The sequence below is a fragment of the Balaenoptera ricei genome, chromosome 4 (genome assembly GCF_028023285.1).
Source record: "Balaenoptera ricei isolate mBalRic1 chromosome 4, mBalRic1.hap2, whole genome shotgun sequence".
In the NCBI taxonomy this organism is placed as follows: Eukaryota; Metazoa; Chordata; class Mammalia; order Artiodactyla; family Balaenopteridae; genus Balaenoptera; species Balaenoptera ricei.
The window spans coordinates 83,720,227-83,742,206 of NC_082642.1; the positions used below are offsets into that span (position 1 = coordinate 83,720,227).

A 21,980-nucleotide genomic window follows, 5' to 3' on the forward strand; every position below is an offset into this window, starting at 1 on the left:
GTTCCCTTTACTTAATAGTAGATGAAGTCCTTACAATGGTCCACCATGCCCTATACGGTTTAGATTCCCCTTCTTTTCAAGCCTTCATCTCCTATTACTCTCTTCTAGCTTAAAGCATTCCAACTACACTGGCTTCCTTACTCTTTTTTGAACATTTTATACATAATTCCACTTTTGAACATTTAAACCTGCTTTTTTTTGGAATGTTCTTTCCCCTAGATAATTGATTTGCTTCTTATTCTCCTTGATATTGTTTCTTAAACATCAACGTTTCATTGAGGACTTCCATGACCTTATTATTTTAAATTGTTACCCTCTTCCAACCTTCCCAGTCTTGCCTACTTTAGTTTTTATCTATATGGTTTATCACCAACTAATATACTATATATTTACCATGTCTATTTTACTGTCTATATTCCCATATAGAATGTAAGTTCTAGGAGCAAAGGGTTTTTTGTCTGTTTCATTCATGGTGGCTACGTTGCACAAATCCAGGGCCACCATTTCCTTTGTGGCAGAAAATACTTGGCGAATATTAGCTTCTTAAAAATATTACTGAATGAATGAATGAATGTTTATGAACTCTGCATGGTAACAGTATATTACTATACACTTGAATGGAAAACAAAAAAGAAATCAAAATTAGTTTTACTATGTGATACTATGAAAAAAAAGTAAAAAATAACAACAAACTCCAAAGCTGATCTTTGGGAAAGAAAAGGCAGCTAGAGAAGATCACATCAAATTATTAATAGTTTTGCTTTTGAATAATATGGCTATTACAATCTTTAAAATAATTATTTCTACTTTTCTATATTTTTCTACTTTATTATTAATACATTTTCATTTTATTATCGGGAAAAATAAATATTGTGGTAAAAAATAATTTTCAAAAATATATTCCTTTTTCCTTGCTGTATTAGAGGTCATTTTTCTTTCATGTATTCCACTCTCATCTCTAAGGAAATATTCTCTGCTACCCCTGACCCTTGTTTCAGATGTCTGCTTATTTCAGGTCTCTTATAGGCTGTTGGACTTTTTATAGTTAGGCAGCAGCAATAGACACCTGGGGAAAGCACAACGTTAATGGAAACAGGAAACTTAATGGACAAAAATGATTAAAAGGTAAAAAGCCCCGTTGGGAGAAGAAAGTGCTCTGGTCCAGGTCATCTCACTTAAGAAATACTTGTCCAGTTTTCAAACTTTATCTTTCCCCAACTGGTTAGAGTGTGTGTGTGTGTGTGTGTGTGTGTGTGCTTACTTTTTCTTCTTGGGGAAACAGAGAATAAAAGCAATAAATCATGGAAATTATTACATAAATAAAATCAAATCACAGAAATGTTATTCAATTAAAAATAAATGTAGCAAGATTATACTTTGGCTAAGGACTTTCCTGAAATTTTCATATAACAAAGGAAAATAACTCAGCGATTATAATACGATAAACACTTATACTCTTGAGCTAATATTATTTGTTAAACAGAAGGCTGTTCTTTAAACGAGAATTTGCTTTGTATTAATGACTATTATTGGTGGTGACTTAAAAAATAATAGAAAATGACAAGAAAGAAGGTTATTTACCAAAGAAATATGACAACAGTTTCTGAAGACCATCTCCGTTTAACTCCTTCCTTCCTCTCACCAAAACAAACAAACAAAAAAACCCCTAAAACCAGAAAATAGAACCATAATGTTAGAGAAAGGGTAAATAAACAACCTTTCATCTATGAAGTGCCTGGATGTGGTTTATATAGAAAATTTTTTGAGCAAGCTTGGTCCTGAGAGATGACATAGCCCAGTGACGTGCAATTCAGAACGTGCAGTGGAATCCCGTGGGAAACTCATACCTGATACCTTCCTCTCAGAGATTCTGATTCCCCTAACCTGGGTTTAAATCCTTGGAATTGGGAAGTTGCAAAAACCTCCAATGTTCATGCTTCCATGTTGTTATAGATAAGAACCAATGCATGGGGCCAAGCTCTTCCTTTTACAAATGAGAAAATAGTGGATGGAGATCTCCAGAGCTCACAATGGCTGATCAATGGCAGAGCCCAGTGCTAGATTTCAAATTCATTTTTCTTCCCACTTAAAACTCTTCACCCTCCTGGGGCCCAGGAGAGGGTCTTATTTATTTTCTATATCCTTTATCCTTGTCAACATTTAATGGCACTGGCCCATGGTAGGTGTTCAGTAAATATTAATTGAATAAAGTCATATCTCTTGTCTAATTGCTGATATTGGCCATGTGGGAAAAACCTGTCAATGGAAGATGGGTATTAAAAATACCATGAGTTCTGCAGAGTTTCAGAGCATTGAGAACGTTTCTCACTGTGTTTTTAAACTCAACAGTCTGTCCCCACATAATCCTGGAACCTGCAGTGACTTCTGCCAGTTTCCATGGTACCAGCTAATTATAGAGATTTTAGGGCAGGTTGGGGGTACCTGGGGTATAGCTGGGGTGGGGGAGGAGGAGACTGCAGAAATCTTATACCTGAGCCACAAAGGAAGGAAGAAAACCCATTACCAGATTTTACTAGGATTAACAACAGGCTTTAAAATGTTGGAATGTGGGAATGGTATGGAGTTTTCCCTGGACCTGGGCACGGATCCACATAGAAAGTACTAATTGATGAGTAGGAGAAACGACATGGTTTGCAGGACAATGGCATCCATAAGGAGGGGCTCACACAGAGGGGGTGTCTACTTGGTATGACTGACAATCCAGGTTTTCTCTTAAGAGTACTTGTCAGGAGCACTTAGGAATTGTATTACCTCTCAAACTTCATGGGCCTGGACCCCTCCTCAGAAACTTAAATTCTGTAGAAAGAGTGGGGATTCTGATGCATCTGCTTAATTTAAAGGGACTGAGAATAATCTTAGTCTCTCACCCTTAAGGCTAATGCCCACATAGAGCTCCACATAGAGCTGCAATCCTTTGTTTACAAGCCTGTCTCTTTAATATGTAAATTGCTTACGGAGAGGTTACAACTAATGCTTTATCAATTATTGATATTTTCAGATAACAGGTGAATGAGTTTCATCACTTGCTTTCCTAAGAAGTAGTTTTGGTAATAATCATTACAAAAACAATAATGGATTTCTGGCTGTCTTTCTCTCTTCCAACTTGTGAGAAACACAACTGCCTTAAGCTTTCACGATGATTTACAGTTGGTGATTTTATCCCTTAGTCATTTATTGTAGCATGCCCCCTTTCTATGGATGAGGAAAATGAAGTAACGTCTCCTGACATTCTCTTGTATCACCACCCTTGACGAGGAAAAGCACAGTTGGAGAGAAATAGGGCATTCCAGTGGGTGGAGCCACTCAAATAGTTGACAGGTGGTGCAGAGGCAACATAGCTCTTTCCCAGTAACACATGGTGAGTCAGATCCTATCCCAAGCCATCTCTTCTTCCAAGCACAGCAATCTTGAAATAAATGATTTAAAAAAACCCCAAAAAACAAGGATTTATTTTATATTAAAAAAAACACAATTTATTGAAAAAGAGTAACACTTTATACAATTCCCATTACAAAACCCCAAAATACCTATTTGTCTGTTTCCAGGTATGGTAGCAGAGTACAAAAATATCAAAATTAGATAAATTTTGGTGTAACCATTCTGTTGGCCATTTTGGACTATAGATTTCAGACTTTAGCAACTAGTAACCACATGTATTTATACTTGCCCATCACTAGGATCTATGTAGGTAGCAGTTCTTTGAATTATACATTCTAGGAGCACAGACTTTCAGGTTTGGAAGACACACTAAAATTTACTAGGTTCAAATCATATGATGGAGTCCTTTGGATAATATCCCCTATACGGTTTCACTATGAGTTACATTCCCAAACTACCTAATTTAGCAGTGTTAGCTGCCAGCTAATAGCAACACCTCTGATGACATTGCAGAACAGATATCCACCTTGTATACCTTTGCAAGTTACTAAAAGAAAAAAAATCTTCCATTCTTTGGTTTGCCAACATGTACCCTGTTCCACCCATTACATCTGCAAACTTGTCCTAGGTCAAGTCCGCATTCCTGAAAGGAGAAAAGCTTAGCCACAAAAAGCATCAGGCCATAGTGACTGAAGAAAATTAAGACTGCCCCAGAATCCTTTTCACTTAGTAATCTGAAATTCACTTTAGTGTCTCATCACTTGAGAGGTTGGTTAAAGCAAGAAACCTATTGCTTACAAATTGTCTCTTTTCAGTCATTTGAAAAGTAATCCAAAACCTATGCACTTAAATTCCTTAATTCTTTCCCCTAGTATAATACTTTTTACCTCACAAAATCACACTTACATGTATCCCATCTCACTGGATCCCCACAAAAGCCCTGAGAGGTAGGCAGGTCAGGAAGTACAATCCTCTTTTTATAAGTGAAGCAGTAAATCTAGGGCAACCAAGTGCCCTGCCCAAACTCACACTGTAATTGATAGCACCAAGACTCACATCAGGTCTCCAGACACCGAAGTCAACACCCTTCCCATTACATCATCTTGCTCGAGTGAAGGAGCATTTTCCACAGACTGGAAAACTAAGGGCAATTGTTAAAACGGAACAGAGCACCAACAGCATGGTGGCCACCGTTGAAAGGAAGGAAACAGGTCTGTGGAGAAAGGAAGGTGCCGAGCAATGAGATGCCTGTGTCTAGGTTTGGTTCAATGACTTCTTAACAGACAATTTAGCAAACAGAGACACTACTTAGGCATACTTCATGTTCAAAGAATGAGCATAATATCAACTAATTAATACTTACACCACTCTAGCAGCTGGTTAAGTATCATTATCTCAATTTGACAGATGGGAAAAGAGGAGAAAAATTAAGTGACTTGCTTACAGCTACAGAGAGAATATCTGTCATCAGGTTGTCACTACAGAAGGTCTAGCACTTCATTCAGACAAAAAGGCCATCCTTCTCTGGGACGAGGTAAACTATATGAGAAAACAATACAGTTTGAGGAAGGGGACAAGAAAAAGGTAGTTTGGGAGGATATACAACTGTGAATAAGTAGGTCAAAAAATTCAATCAATAGAATTGTGTCACAACACTTGGGAAAGCAGCACACAGCTCCTCAAGGGGACAAATATTTTCAAAGCAAACAAGTGTGTTACAGGTCAGAGTACAGGGAGCATATGGGAAGGTCAACAGGAATATACCATCTGGTCACACAGAAAGATCTGCTCCCAAAACTCTGGTCTGTAAGAGATTCTTATTGACTTTAGGAATTAAACTGTAGGCATATAAATGTGTTATCAGAATCTAGAGTTAAGCCCAATCTCACAAAAAACAAAGTCATGAAGAATGACTGAATGGTGACAGAGTAAGTGCTATAAGATCATGGTAAAAAAAATATGATACAAACATATGAAAAGGGCACATGTGAAGAACTGAAATAATTCATACTTGGTAAAGTAGGTCAGGTCTTCTGTGAAAGACATTAAAAGCTGATGAAGGAGGGTAAATGATATTTGACATATTATATATGTATACATAAAGAAAGAAGAGAAGAATACCAAATAAACTACTTATTTAATCAATATAAATATATTTTTCTTCTTTTAGATATATTTTAAGAATGCTGGTACCAACATAATGAGGTTTTACTACCTAACTTTTTTATAGAAAAATATGTACATGTACATACCTATATATATTTAAGGAATGCCCTCTCCCCACATTTGAGATGATGACTCAGTGGGAAGCAGTAATACAAATAGAAAAGGCTTCCCTCTTATATTGAGGAAAGGAGATAAAATAAGACTAAGTCATTTTTAGCAATGGGTATTTAACAAAATATGTTTTTTTGGTAATACCACAGTTCAGACTACAATAGTCAAAATCTAACATCTTAATGCCAATGACAGTATTTCAATGTTCATTTTCTGATTGTTCCAACAGGGTTGTCTCCTTTTGCTTCTGTGTCACACGTAGTCTTTCCCACTGGAAGGTGCAGGTTTTGGATAGGGCCTTGGTGTTGGGTAAGATGTTGTTTTCCGGGGACAGGAGCAGCAAAGTAGGGCACCTCCCAGAAGGCAGAGGGAAGCAGCAGCCCAGCCAGTGAAGAGAGCCTGACCAAATTCATACCTAAAAAGAAGGGAAAATGTATTTGCTTAATCAGTGAATCACTGGAAACTTCTCTAATATAATTAAAGAATGAAATCAATATCATACTCATTATATTTTTTCCACTGAAAAAAAAATCCCCCATGATCCCTTTAAGTTTTGTGAAGTACTTTAAGGTTTGTGGACACACACACGAGAATGTTCACATTGCAGTTGTTGACAATTTGCAATAGTAGATCAGGCAATGTGGCATGCAACACCAGGTTAATTATACAAATAGTTCCAGAGACTTTTCCATGCGTAGGAGACTTGTAAAGCATGTTTATATACTTTGGAAGTCAGGTTTGGACCACGGTTCTTAGGCTAAAACTTAACAAGTCATGCTATCACCATGTAGCAATCAAATTCTACAAAGAAACTGCTAGAGGGTGTTGGAGACTATTAGAGTTTTCAATAGTCAATCACTGATAAACACTGAAATCCGAAATTTATGGTTTTGCGAAAAAGACTTCTAAGCAGCTCATAGATCATTCTAGGTTAAGTTCATCCAGGTGGATGTATGAAGCCATACTTTTGGGGAGAAGATCTGTGACTGATGGTGGACAATAAGGAGAGAGAAGGGCTGGATCTAGAGTTATAAGGCCTGAGTTTGAATTCTGATGCAAACTCTCAACTGCTAAATTGTGGGCCAGTAACTCCTCTTCTCAACCTCAGCTGCTGCTTCTCTTAAAGCAGGATGACTCCATCTGCCTCACTGGACTGCTTTCAGGATCATGTGAGACAATGTAAATAAGCGTACAGTGCCTAGCAATTTATAAAGTGCTTTCATATCCATTACTGGTAAAATTTTAGCCTACTGAGCTCCAGCAGATTCTGTCTTTACAGTGTAGATCTTATGGGATGGGTTCCAACACAATCACTGCAGTATGTGTTCTCCTCTATGTGGGTGATTTCACACAAAGAAGCACACCTTATCTCTCCACCACTGGGATTTTTCATCCATTCATCTTAGCACTCAACAAACAATAATTACATCTTAACATTCTGACTCAGAATATAGTTATTCAGCTTTAAAGATGTGAACACAGTGAGACAAAGAGCGTGTCTCTGATCAAAGCGTGTCATTACGTGAGAGCCAAGAGTCAGCTCTTTAACTTCCACAACCTGCAATATTAAGAAGGATGACCTTTCTAAAGTTATTTTTATGGTTGTGATGAAACACAACATTTCAAAGTGCTAACTTGTCTTTTTCATAAATAAATTGTTTTTTCATAAACAGGATTAAACCATTAGAAATGACGTATTATTTGTTAACCTCTACAAGAGTACTATTTTTTCAATCAGTCATAAACTGTGTTTAGTTACAAATAATCACAAGTGTTAAAAGTTTCAGAATACACTTCAAAAATAAAAGTTCAAATATGTTGGTATCTTTATTAACATTAAAAACAGTTTTTAAATATGAAAAAAGGGCCAGCACACACTTGGAAAGTATATAGCTTAGAACTTTTCTACTTTGAAGTTCATTTTGTTATCAATACAGGCTGTTAAAGCAATTATCAGACTATTTTTAACATGAGTCACAGGCCATTCAAATTATTTCCAAGTTTGACAGAAGTTCCATAAAATTCTGGATAGCAAATCTGGGAAGCTACGGCACTAGTTGGACTTTGCAGAACATTAAAAGGGTATTTTCTCAGAGAACAAACTATTTTAGGAGTGAACAGCATTACCTGGCATTGACCGGGGTCATGGGGTCATAGAATTCTTGAACAATTCTATTGCCATACCATGCTGTGGCAACTAAAATAGCCAGACCTACAGAAATTCAAAACAAAAGACTGTTAATCACTATGGAACACTGAGCATAAATATACGGCTCATTAACTTTACAAGTATTTTATAAGAATTAAATCTCATCAATAGTGCTGACATTTTTAATTTAATCCATTTTAATTCAGACGACTTTAATTTAGGGAGATTAGAGGTTCAGACGTGATTTATTCTAAGTATTCTCTTAAGACAGACAAAAATATTAGGTTGGAGTTAGGCATAGTTTATAATGTTCATGTCATTTTTTTCACTTAGAGTTGAAGGTCACTGGCACAAACAACATTCTGTTGGAAATATTCAGCAGGTTCATGTCATTTAAGATCTCTTTCAAATATATTGTTATACATCAGTGTGTTAGACTACTTTTGGTAAAACCAAAGTCCTTATTAGTAAAGCTAGTCACTTACAATACAAAAGGGAAGATGAAAACCCTTCTACATTCTTCTTGACCAAAACTCAAAATTCACATTTCTGAAGGATCAAAATGAAAGTAAATAGCTAGATTGCAGGAACGAGTAGGACCTGTCTCAGAGTGCACTAGATCACCTAAATTCCTACAGCCTCACTGGCCAGATGTGCCAGGTCTTGCCATGAGATTCGCTGAAGTGCCACATCAGATCAATATGTGCTGAACACTCAATTTCTCATGCCTTTCACATTTCAGTAAGGCCAGAGAAACCACTTAGTCAAAATAACCCACTCTATCATTTGTAAGAAGTATACAACACCTTGATTTTTCTTATCCAAAGAAATTAAATAACTTCTTTTTATAGCCATTCTAAAAATCCATCAATTTAGACAGATTAAATATTTCTGTGCTACCCCCTCTGCTCCCTTCCTCCTACAAAAAAAGTGGTCCAACCTAATTGCCTCTAATGCTTGAGAGAAAACACCATTGCTTTGGCTGCTCAAGTAGACCATGCAAATGCTGTGGAACTTGCAAGCCTCACTCCCTAGGAAGTCCCTGAGACTGGGGAAGTGATGGACGGGAGTTACAAGAAGGCAAGCGGAGGAAGGGTCCTACACAGTAAGTGCATTCACAGCCTTTGATGTAAAATCAAACTGTTGGGAATAAAATGCTATCCAGGAGTAATCTGAATAAACTTTAACCAAACCTTTAGCAAAGCCACAGGCACTCTTCCTTCATTATTGATGAAATCCACATACTTTTGTTAAAGAGAAAATGAGAAAAAAGTCTAATTCTAGTGTTTCCTAGTGGTAGATTATATCACTGGTGTTGTTTTCAAAAACAATAGACTACTACATACTACTATTACTATATATATATACACACACTATATATATAATAGTCCATTTCAAAACAATAGACAACTACTATATATAATAGTCTATTGTTTTATATATAAACACAATCTTATTTAATATAAACCTTATTATTAGGCTTTACAAGTGACCTGTCCATGTCTTCTTCTGGCTTTCATTTTCTCAAAGGTCACATATCAACACTTGAATAAAGCAATACATACACATTTATTTTCTATGGAAAATGTAATCTCACTCTTTTGTCAAGGTTTTTTTCCAAGACCTTTCTCTATTGTTTTCTTTCTTAACTCATTTACTCTTATTCCCCACCATTCCAACATTTCGCCTCCATTCCAACTGACCTTTCTCTTCACTAATCTATGGGTAAACCTGTTTATTCTGGAGTCAGGTCTGCCCACGTGGAATGATGTCCTCATTTTCCTCCAATAATCCCAGTCTCATTCGTTCCTCCCACACCTGTATGATTGACACATTCTTTATGTTCTCTCTCACCATTCCCCATCTTTCCCACGTAGTATCGGAAGAGACACTACAGAAATTTTCTGAATTACATAGAATTGTCCCTCAGTGTTTGCTAGATAGAAAAATCTCTCTTCACCTGGGGAGAATGGTTCTAACAACCGGTTGGCACCTGAAACCTCAAGGAATAAACCTGTCCACTGTGAATACAGATTTTCATTTGGTTCCTGTTTGAGAATGTGAAACTCAAATGGACTTAAGGTTCTTACGTCTTCTGATTTTAAAGGAACTGAATTCAATCGATTCAAGTGCAACAAATCCACCATAATCTAAGGAAACCAAAAACTATACCTTAACCCATGTCAGAGAGAGTTTAATAAGGTCTAAGGGGGACAGGGCCTCTCTTACCTGAAATAAGAAAGATCACGCCCCCAATGACAGCCATCCGCATCTTCTGTACCTCGTTGTCTTCCAGGCACTTCATACACTTCATGCCGACAGTGGCCACAAAGATGGCTACTAGTCCCAGCAGGATGCCAATCACCATCAAGGCGCGGGTTGCTTGCAGAGTGCCTGGCAGAAAACATCTTAGAACATGTAAAAATCATGCCTAAACCAACAAGAGAAGAGTGGTAGAAGACCAAGTATATTTCAATGTTGTATGGAAGAGAGAAAATCTAACCAGGAATCAGGAGACCCTGGTTCTAGGGATGTCTCTGCAGGTAACCAACATAGTTTATTCTCCAGAAAAACAAATACCTGGCTGAACGATGAATAAGAATTCCTCCAGCTCTAACAGTTTATGTTTTCAACATTAAATTCAAAATCCTCTGAAAAAATAATTAATGATTTGGTTGAATAGGTTTAGCTGAACTAATACATTTTTAATCCTTACTAATGGAGTTTTTAATTCTGAAATAACAAGCATATGTGTTATCCTTAATGTTAAAACATTTATAATTAAAATGGTTTACAATATATCTTGGTAATAGTCAATAGCTTTATACTCCACTCATCAAGCTGCAGAAAATCTGGGTGGGTGAACTTGGAAGACAACAAGTGAATTTCTCATAGATTGTCATGGCTGGAGCAACACGTGTATCTCCAGTGATGGCGGTAGGGTGGGAGATACGAATACCATTTTCTTAGAACAAAACATAATAGCCTTTGAGATGTTATTTTGGAACATAGTTGGTTTATATTCGGAGATAACACCAGTTTTTAAAACTATTTAAACTGCTATATTGTAAAATAGCAGATAATTCAATGTAGTATTTCTCAGGATTCCACTAATTTTCTAATTTCCTGTTATTGTCATTGGTATACTAAATCACAGTCAAATCGATAGGGCCAAGTTTGAGATTATGCCAGTAAGTATCTTAAAGAGTAAAAAGGTGATACCATCACTGTGGCATAAAGACACACAGACTTTCAAAGAAAAAAGAGCTGAAACTAAGCTGGTTAGATGAGTTTGATTAATTCTATCTTTATTTTCTCCTTCAAATAAAGATCATTATCTCTTTAACAGTGTTAACAGGTGACAAGTCTTTTTGCATATATAAATATTTACATTGTAACTGAGCATGCTATCTTGGGTGAGCTACTTATTATTCTTTGGGACCATCTTGTTATTATGTAAAGTGTGAATGATGGTTATCTCTAACTGAGAAGTTGGAACAATTGACTTCTTGATGGTCTTCAAAAGTGGCTGACATCATGGAAAGGTTTTATATCTCACTCTCTAATTTAGACCTAGGCTCAGGTCAGTATTTTCAGGGTTGAGAACCTAGGCTACAAATCATAATTAAGACTAAAGATTTCTAAAATATCATTCAATTTTAAATTAATTTTTCCATCCTTGCCATAACCAGGCAATCTATGATAAAATCATAGTAACCACTTTTTGAAAGTATCAAAGGCATTTTTTTAACTGCATTTGAGAGATATTTTGGAAGCCAAGATAGATTTTTACTTGATTCAATTAAAATCAAATCATAGGCACTTCCATGCTCCCCTCATAGATCTACTTCCCCATAAATGCGTGTGGGCAAGTGTGCACTGTACCCACACACTTATTGTAAGATTCCAGGGTGGTACAAGAACTCCTGAATCAAAACACAGGTTTCATGGACCATGGGTTTGTGAAACTTCTTCCTTGGAATCACAAACCATACTGTGGCATGAAGAGGAAAGTACTAAGGACTCCACAGTTATGGTGTGTCCTTCCTTTTGGTTTACCAACAGTTTTTGCAAAGACAGTCATTACCTAGAAGGAAAATTAAAAGTAAAATAACTAAGCTCTTATACATCACACAGATTTCAGATTTGGTCCTAAGTTTCACTTAGAAGGAAAGCATTTCAGGCAAAGGAACACTGGAAGAGGAGATACTGAAAGTCACAATGATCCATGTAGAGGACGGGGGACCACCTGTCCGTTTGCCGAGGACTCTCTCAGTTTTAAAACTACAAGTCCTGACTCCTGAGAAGGTCTTCAATCCTGGACAAACTGGCAAAGCTAGTCACTACTGGAGTATGGCAGGATGTAAAAGTAAAATGAGGTGGGTTAGCAAGGTAGGCAGAAGGCATTTATCATGTAAGACTTTGCAAGCTAGGGGAAGGGGTTTGGAGTTTATTCTAAGTGTGATCAGAGGTCACTGGAGGGTCTTAAAGAAGAGGTGACAAGATTTTTACCCTCTGTCTTCATATGATAGCCCTTCAAGTAGGTATAGCCTCTTACATCTCTCAACCACCTTTTGTTTGTTTGTCCATTAAGCTCAGTTTTCCAACCCTTTATTCACCACTGTGGTTGCTTTCTCTGATCTCTAAGTTTTCTACTTTGTTTGAGTTGTAGGGCCCCAAACCAGACCCAGCTTCTATAATCATTCCGATCTGTGCTTCATGTGAAAACAGCAGGCCACCAGCCCAGCAGGTCTAAGCACTTGGATCACAAGGTACTCTTCACGAGGAGTCTGCTGGGCCTCAATCTCCTGAGTCAGGCTTGTATAAAACCACCCAGGCAGGGAGCGTGCATGGATCAACCACTCCAAGGCTCCACCTGCACTCGCCTGGAATTATCTCATTTTCACTGTCTTCATCTCTAAGTTTGTTCCCCTTTCAGTTCTCAAAGAAAGCACATTTAATTCATGCCCCATTTTACTCTTTCCACTACTTTTACAAAATTTCTAAGGGGGAAGGGACAGATGTTTTGTTCTGTGTGCTACAAACCCTAGTATGTTTCATTTCTTTATAGAACAATGTATCATTTTCATAACGCACAAAAAATTATGGAGAAAATGGGGGAAAAAAACCCAGGGGGGGGTTTTCCATGATACTCAGGAATCATGTAAACCATATAGAGCAAGGGAATCATGTCTTGTTTTGAAAAATCTGACAAAGCAATAGTGTTATTTTGTGAAGCAATTTTTTTTTTTCATTTACGTCCTGGTATCCACTGACTTAGGAAATGTCACAAAATCTCATCTTGCATCACTGGAGACGTCTGGATGAATTCTTAACTACAGTGATATGTGTGGGGGATATGTAAAAATACAAAAAAAAGGCTGAGAATCGTAACAGCATGAAAACTCACTAGTTGGGCATATGTAATGCTGAATTACAAATCAAAGTAAGCAAGTGTTGTATTACAAGTTATGAGGGTTTTATGTGCAGATAGAATCTAAACTGCACAGTTTTAAGGTGGAACCAGATGAATCCTTCAAATTAACGTCTTATGGAAGCCTTTTAAGTCAGAGATCTAAAATATGTAACTGTGAGCTCCTTGATGACTTGGCCAAATATTTGTTCATATTTCCATCCAAAGCATTAAGAACAGTACCTGGCAAGCTTCACGGATTATTCAATCTGTGTTCAGTGATTTTAAATTTGAACACGTCTTTATCCTTTAAAAATTCTACTATGATAGGTAAAACTACTCTTCTGTGTTAAGCTTAATCTTTGAAATAATACTGAGAAACACCTTCCTAGAAAGCCTCAGCATACTAAAATCTTGCTACATAAAGCCAGATCTAGTTTAGATCATTAAAAGCTAGAAACTCATCTAGGGAGAAAAAATTCATACTTTTTGTTTAACCCAATATAATTTTTAAAAATTTTCTAAATTTCTAAATTATGCATCTAATTAGCTTCCAAGATGAAGTTTTTCTTCTGGTGGAACAATGATCAGTAGGGCAGAGAAGTTGAGAAATATTTGAAAGCTGCAAAATATTTTAGACTAGAGAGATACAGTCTTGAACTATTATCTCTGAGTTGACCTGATTGGCTCAGATCTAGAAGCAAATATGTTCCTTTCTGGCCCATTAAATTTGCAGATACCTCTACAATATTATTATCACCGACTAAAGTTGTCTTTGGAGAAAATGGTTAGCAAACATTCAAAAAGTTACACTATTGCTCCTCATCATTATCAGCAGTACACGGAGAAGGCAGTCTTTTAATTATATTATGCTTAGCTAGACTGATAATCTTGAGATTAAAGACTTCTTAAGGAGTTCTTACCACTTGCAACCTGAAAGTATAATTTGAAAACATACTTACAAAGATCTCTACTTATGAGACAAGAAATGAGTTAGAAGTTACTGATCTACTACAGTGAAGTTAATCAACATAAGCGTAGAAAGACAAGCATAGACAAGTCAGTGGAAGTTTTTTTTCTAAAGCTTTTCTAAAGTTTTACTATACAAGCAGCAGAATCTCCTTTAACTACGTGACATTGCTCATGCTGTTTACTAGCCATATTACTATATTTTTACCCTATGATTATATATCATAAACAAAGTAGATTTTAATTACATCTCTATCCTCACACAGTCTCTCTTTGCATCAGTAGTTCCTTAATAAGTATTAGGCAAATAAATAAACTGACCACTGGCTGACTAGAACAAAAATCCTCTTCTCTCCTCTGCAATTAAATGAACTCATCACAGAGTGTCACAGAACTATACTCCCATGACTTCTTCCCTTATTAAATTGTTCACTTTTGCTCAAGTTCAAAGTTTCTCAAGAGTCCTCATTGTTAGCATTTCCATTTGATTGACGTATGCACTGGTGGCCGTTGGGTGTGACCTTAGGACTCCAGCACAGTCAATAACTGTGGTCTGGGATGAGGCAGGGCCCACCCCTTTTCAGGACGTGCCAAGCAGTTTTGCTACCTTGTTTGTTTCTTAGAGAAATTGCCCCATAATTAAATGTACGCTTCTATGTTACCTCTGTGCCTCTTACTCATCACTCCAATCAAGGAAACCTAAACTATGCCCCTTGCCTGTTTCTGCTCCATCACTGCAGTTATTAACAAAGAATGTTGGCACTGGGAGGAATCAACACTTGCATCTTACCAATCTTCTTAGCTGCATTTCTAGGAACAAGGATAGGACCTGGCTCATGCTTGTCGAATGGATGAATGAGTCATGGATTCAGCTCCGCATTCCTCCCACTCTGCCCTATTTCATAAGCGGGGAAACTACAGCCCAGAGAGATTGAGTGGGTCACCATTATAAACATGGTTAGTTAGTGCAAGACCAGGGTAAGAATTGAGTACTCAAGCCTGGCTTTGGGTTTTGACTTTCATCATTCCAAAAGTCAGAACTAATTCTTGAAACGGATCTGAACACAAATGGCCCCTTAAACACCCTTGGTTCAGCAGGCATAACGCAGTCTAGGGAAGTGTAAGCAGGTGCCCTCCTCTCTGCCTGTGCTTCAAAGACTGTCCAAGTCAGTGATTTTGTTCTTTGATTGAGCCTAACATCATGGTGAGAGTGCTGGGAAACTTCACCGACAACCAATACTTATTAAAGCGCACCAACACACATGTGGATTCATGCAAAGCAAGCTGAACAGCCTAGAGGAACTTGTAAACAAATTACAGAATCCCAAGGCTAGATGAGACTTAGAGAAAGTCTAGCCTAACCTCCCATTTGTCTGGGACTTGGATTTTTCCCTACAACATTCCTTCAAAACGCCTACTTATTCCTGTTTTCACACCTCCCACCATGAAACCTCCTGGGGCAACCCACTCTTTGGACAGCTCTAGCTATTAAAGTCAAGCCAGAAGAAGCAATTAACTAAGCACATGAAATAGGCACTAGCTTGCCAAAAGTTCGAGAATTGGATCAAAACAAGGCAAGATGCACAGTTTAATCAAGAAAAGTCGACTGCAACTCTATCTGACACTCTTTTTTGTATATTCCAGCTATCAGTCATCAATGTCAATAAACATCCATACTTGGATGGAAGTGAAACTGTCTCAACCATAGTAAAACCGCAATCCACGGTGTAAGATTTGTTTCCCCAGGAAGTTCCCAGTTACATTTTCATAAACTGCTTTGCAAGAACCACCTAAAGAAGGCTGGCTGTATCTCCTTTCCTATATTGGCTTATGCACACCGTATCCCTACAGACACTGTCATGTGCTTTTTACAGCTGAAACTAATTAGAGAAAGGGAACAAGGGATTTTAACATCATCTAGTGCTACAACCTTGATAAATCCCGGAATCTCGGCCCTAAGTTGCCAAATGGGCTCCACTGGCAAAAAGAACAAGGTACAATTTCAAGAAACTTCTAGCTAAGCTTTTTACCTAAAAGCACTTTGTGGAACACAACTTGTTACAAGGAACACTGCTTAAATGTACAGATAATCCTGTTCACCTCTAGATGTCACAGAACTATACCAAAACCAGCCAATGAATCACCTCCCCAGCTCTCTACATCAGGTGGGTGTGCACACAACTGTCCAGGTAGGGAAACGGAGACAGGTAGGTTCTCTGGCCTCCATCCAAAGACATCTAGTTAGTTACTGGCAGGTTGGAGAGGGTCCAAGTGAGTCAAGTTTCCTTCTTCTGAGAATCAGTTTTGAGAGAAAGGCCTCAGCCCCACCTTCGATAAACTCTGGCTTTAACGAAAATGAAAAGAGAGGTCTGATCTGGAGTTAAAAAAAATTCATCAGGAAGAAATCTCCAAACTGTGTATGGGGGTAGAGGGAAGGTATTGTTTAGATCTTCTGCCACAGCTTTAAAAACTGTAACAGCTATATTAATTAGGAATAAATGAAAATAAAACATTTTAACACATTATCATGAGTAGGGATGACCTGTTTGAGTATTGACAACATGGATCAATCTGATTTCATTTGGTCCTTTAAGGCAGTTAACAGGAAACCTATTTAAACGTGTAGAAAATGAACTATTTTGATCAGAGGAATCAGAGACCTCTCTGGAATCGCCCTTAGAACGGTCTCCATCTGCCAATTCCTCAACATGACATGCCTGATACAATTCCTTACATGTATTTATCCATCCATGGGTAGATTCAATGATTCTATAAAGGTGTGTACCTAATATACTCCTTATGTTTGGCATAAAAGAATCCTAATACGGCAACTTTGAAAAGCTGAAATGACAACACTAAAAACTACCGTATGTACACTGACTCACCAAATTCCAGAGGTACTCAAGCGGTTTAAACAGATTTGGCACAGATTTAACAACTCTAAAGTATATAGCTTTTGACAAAACCACATGCAGGAGGGGGACAAAACAACTGAAGTAAAGTTGAGCGACGACAACACTGCTTACCATCAGCACACAAAGGGGACTTGTGGGCAGGCTTGTCTGTCTAGGCAAAGACTAAGGAAGCTTTTCTTCAGTTCAGTCCAAGTGCATGACAGACACAAGGTTCGGGACAACTAATGTAATATCTCAAGGAAGATACTCTAGCCATGAATTGTTATTACCTAAGTAAGTGGGAATTTAATGAATTTCTGACAAGGCACTCAAAAGCTTTTATTAAAAAAAAAAAATGAAAGGAAAAAATTCCTGTCGTCTTTCCACCATCTTTAGGACTATTTCTCTCTACATAATCCTTTCTAACCCGACAGAGATAAGAAGCCAATATCCATGACACAGAAATTCCTTTGTGGAAGGCAGAAACTCAAGAGAAGACCCGCCCTCACTCTCCTGAATGCTGCACTCATCAGCTGTGTCTCCTTTGTGGCATTTGTCTTCAGGGGCTCCATTCTTCCCTTCAGATTATGAAGGGAGGTTATTTAGAACTTCTTTTTGTTGTCATCCTTTTTCCACCTGCCACCCACCTTCACTTTCCAAAATAACGTTATACAATCTGCCTCCTCTGAACACTCTTGGCCTGAAAGCTAAACCCTCTGGAGAATCTTAAGAGGCTTCTTCAAGGGACTTCCCTGGTTGTCCAGTGGGTAAGACTCTGTGGTCCCAACGCAGGGGGCCATGGTTCGATCCCTGGTCAGAGAACTAGACGCCGCATGCATGCCGCAACTAATAAGTACTCATGCCACAACTAGGAGCCGGCATGTCGCAACGAAGACCCCTCGTGCCGAGACTAAGACCTGGAGCAGCCAAAAAAAAAAAAGTTAAAGTTGCTCCTTTATTTGAAAAAAAAAGGAGTCACGGAAGGGGATGCATAGGGGTTTCCTCACACTTACTGGATCTTAAAAGTCAAAAGAATCAAAAGATTCAAACTCAAGTGAGTAGAAGACACTAGGTTGAGACATTCCATGTAGGAATGTGATTTTTCCTATGAAAACCCACAGTAAAGATAGATTGAGAAAAAAAAAAATCCTATCTAATAACTTTGGGATTATCTATTTAATTTTACAAACTGGAGAAGCTACCAGGCTCCAAACTTTTCAAGGCATATCATTTTCTGGACCCAACCCTGCAGTTCTTCAATTTTCACAGAATCTGAGAATGCCCAGGAGAGGCCTAAGAGCTCAAGTTCGAGTCTGGCCTTCACTCGCTCCATCACCACCCCAGTCGTGGGCATGTAAGATGAAACCACACCTACAGAAAAGTGTCACCCAGGGTGTCAGAGGAAAAACAAGAGCTTAGGCCTGGGCCTCCCCTTCCCCAAGCCACAGGTCTCTCTCACTTCCTCACGGCAGAGCACGTGATCAGAAGACTTGATCCACTGAAGGTTGATAGACATCACACAACAGGGTCGTTCGGTAGCTACTACTCCAAAACGGAGCCACTGGGGGGTTGGGTCCCTGGGTCACAGCTGCGGGAGTAGGGAGTGCACTCACTGTTCAGATTCAGCAAGGAGTCGAAGACTTTGCACTGGATCTGCCCGGTGCTCTGCGACACGCAGGACATCCAAAGCCCCTCGTAGATGGCCTGGGCCGTCACGATGTTGTCGCCAGCGTAGGAGCAAATCCTCCACTGGGGCAGCGCCGTGCTGACGATGGAGCCAATCCAGCCCAGGAAAGCCAGGATGAAGCCCAGCAGCTGCAGCCCCGCGTTGGCCATGGCTCGCTCGGGCTCCCGCACCGGCTCGGGGGCGGCCGTTGCACAAGCGGGAGTTTGCAGGTGCGCCCCGGGACTCCCGGGGGTGGCGGAGCTGCGCGGAGGAAGTTACTGCGGGGAGCCCTGCTCCCTGCGTCACCGCTGGAGAAGCTCTGGGTCCGGGTCCGGGTTGGCGCTGGAGTTGGTAGGCGAGAAGCCGCGGCTACTTCGGGGCCGGGACTGAGACGCCGAGCCGCTGGGCGCCGCGATTTAAAGCAGCCCCGCCCCCGGTCTGCCCGACCGCCGCGCAGCGCCCCCTGGCGGTTTCGGGGCGGCTTACGGGGAAGCGAGAGGGAGCGTGGGAGCTCGCGATGGCCCACGCGGCCGGGGCCGGAAGGCCCCGCCCCCTAAGTGGGGACAGGCCGAGGAGGAGCAGGTACGCCGAGTGTTTCCGAGCTCACGTCCTCTCTTTTCTCCCCTAGCTCTTTTCCTCTGTTAGCCTTCCCAGGCTTTCCATTCATTCAATCTACGTTTATCCAAACATGACTCCGTATGTCTAAACACTAAAAATGCATGAAGATGAAAAATAGATACCCTAAGGGGCGCAGTTTCATTTTCAACTTTTTTCCACTATCTGATTAAAAGACATTTCCTATCTCTCTCCACCCCTCTTTCCTCCCTCACACACACTTACCTCCCTTCGGTTCGGCCTCCTCCTCCTCCTTTCCTCCCTCTGCCCCCTTCTTCCCGTCAAGATCTCTCCTAGAATCATCTTTTTGCAAGGGTTGTAAGCAATCTTTATACTTTATTGATTGGGAAACTGAGACCCAGAGAAGAAACGTGATTTCCATAAGATCACACAGCAAGTTAGTAGCATATGCAGTACTTGGTTCTCAGCCCACTCTGCTTTCTAACTGCTTCTCAGCTTGACCCAAATGTATGTCCTTTGATCTATTATCATCCTTATGAAAATGCAGCCTACCCTGTCCCACCCCTACACGTGTATACACACACACACACACACACACACACACACACACACATACACCCCCCAGCCTCTTCCCCACAGCAGTTTGTCTTAGAGCAGTGATTCAGTCTCAGAGGGACCCGGCCAATCGGCCTCTACTCCTCCAAAGTGTGTTTCCTTAATGAATTATCAGGTGCTATTCCTCACAGGTGACAGCGTCCCAAAAGTCCCCACCCCCAGCAGAAAGAGGCCCGGACTGGGTGGGATTAGGAAGTTCAGGTTCTGACTCCGTTTTTGCAGTGACTGGCTATGGTCAACACCTCAGGTTTTAGTCTAGTTCAGCCTTTGGTTTCCCTGTATGGGTCTCTAAAGCTTCCTTCTTAATAGTTACTCAGAAGTGTACCTCAGGTGTTGTGGTCTGGAATAATTAAAATGTTTTCCCGGCTGCTTTGTGTGTGTGGTGCCAGAGTGTTGGAAGGAGAAGCTTCTATGGTTTTAGTAAGAACGGAAACGCCTGGGAGGCAGAGGTAAACATGCTAAGGAGAAAACAAGATATGCTTTGATATTTACTACGGCAACTGCCAGTTTGTAACAAGGAGGGAACAATTTAAAAAGAAAAATGTTAATAGTGTGAATGAGAGGAGTGAAAACAACTCTACCCCTTGGGGGATTTTGGTAACGGGGGAGGCTATACACATGTGGGGCAAGAGGGAACATGGGAATCTCTGCACCTTTTGCTCAATTTTGCTGTGAACCTAAAACTGCACTAAAAAAAAAAGTCTATAAAAAAGCGAAAAAGAAAAACACCCAAAACCCTACCACCCTCACTTCCACCTGGCTGTATCCAGATATCTTCTGAAGGTTTAAATCCAAAGGATAAGTCTGCACAGAGATTTGGGGACTAGCAATGAATAGGGTAATACATGAGCTGGATGAAGAGATTTAATTTGGAGTAAGCAAGATTAAAACAAGTGGGTGATGTCCCTTATCTGAAAGCCACCTCAGACCCCAGGAAGGCTCTCAGGCAGCTCTGTAGGGCAGGACCACATCCAGGTTGAGTCCTCAGAGTCTGGGCCCACAGTTAGCAGTTCCTTCTATGTCCAGATGAATGTTCTGTGGGGTCCTGTAGTTGTAGATGAAGAGGTGTCAATCACATCTGATTTATTTGTTCCCCAGGACTATTAAGCTCAGAGGAGGTTCTCATAATATACTATAGGACGACACCACCACCATGTGAGTCAAATAGTCCTGTCTTTTTGTTCCAGTCAGTTCAGAATTAAAACTATGAGACTAAGAATGATAGAAGAGAGTAGAGACAAAGAAACGATCCCAAGAGGAAGCATGGCAGATTCTCAGAAACGGGGAATGATGAGCATAGGAAAGCCGTTGGGAGACAAATGTTTCACTTAGTGACAATGCATGTTACTGTTGACTTTTCAGGCTTTCTCAGGTCGTAAAAGCAGAATGGATGAACACATTTCTAAGTAAACAATTGGCTGTATAATTATTTAGGGCTTGAGAGAGGAATCAGTACAAATGTGAAAGTTTAACATAAATTCTAGTATTAGAACATGAAGGTTACCAATACTAAAAACCATTGGTGCTTGCCTGTCATAACTACTATTTAAAACAGTCCTTTGAGTCCCCTTGGAGTTTTTGAGAAAGTAACGAGGTGTTAAGTGGTTTAAAGCACAAACTTTTGAATCCTGGTTCTATCACTTACTAGTAGAGTAACTTTGGAAAATTTATGCAACATACTTGAGCCTTAGATTTTTCCTCTTTCAAATGAGTCAGTAAAACTCTACTTCATCGTGCTGTGATGGTTAAGCAAGTTAATATGTGTGCATTACTTAAAACAGTAGTTAGTACATAGTAAGCACATGAAATGGTGGTTATTATATCAAGCAGAACAGATATATTTAATTTACTAACCCTGCCATTTACAAATGATCCTCACATTTTTCCAGAAAAACTCTTTTTCTTGCCTTGATTATGTTAGAATCCCACTTAATGTCATCGTTAAATCATGGTGACAGGATAGGAACTGTTTCTAGCAGGCAGATATTTTATATTCAGAAATCGAAAAGGCAGTAATGCGAG

At 39.4% G+C, this 21,980-nt stretch overlaps 1 protein-coding gene across 1 annotated transcript; it reads right to left on the bottom strand.

The window, feature by feature from the left end:
• Positions 1–3,495: 3,495 nt before the first annotated feature.
• On the bottom strand, positions 3,496–19,142 carry CLDN1 (claudin 1). Its single transcript, XM_059920772.1, has 4 exons — positions 18,715–19,142; positions 10,055–10,219; positions 7,804–7,888; positions 3,496–6,091 (listed from the first exon to the last, which is right to left on the bottom strand). Exons 1-4 carry the CDS (start codon positions 18,935–18,937, stop codon positions 5,929–5,931), a joined length of 636 nt encoding a protein of 211 aa, XP_059776755.1. The 5' UTR covers positions 18,938–19,142; the 3' UTR covers positions 3,496–5,928.
• Between the last annotated feature and the right edge of the window lie 2,838 nt (positions 19,143–21,980).

Coding starts and splice junctions, on each gene's coding strand:
- CLDN1 (XM_059920772.1), bottom strand. CDS start 18,937: ATGGCCAACGCGGGGCTGCAGCTGCTGGGCTTCATCCTGGCTTTCCTG. Junction 10,220..18,714: donor CTCCTTGCTGAATCTGAACA/GTGAGTGCACTC, acceptor GTTTTCTGCCAG/GCACTCTGCAAGCAACCCGC. Junction 7,889..10,054: donor CGTGATCTTTCTTATTTCAG/GTAAGAGAGGCC, acceptor GAATTTCTGTAG/GTCTGGCTATTTTAGTTGCC.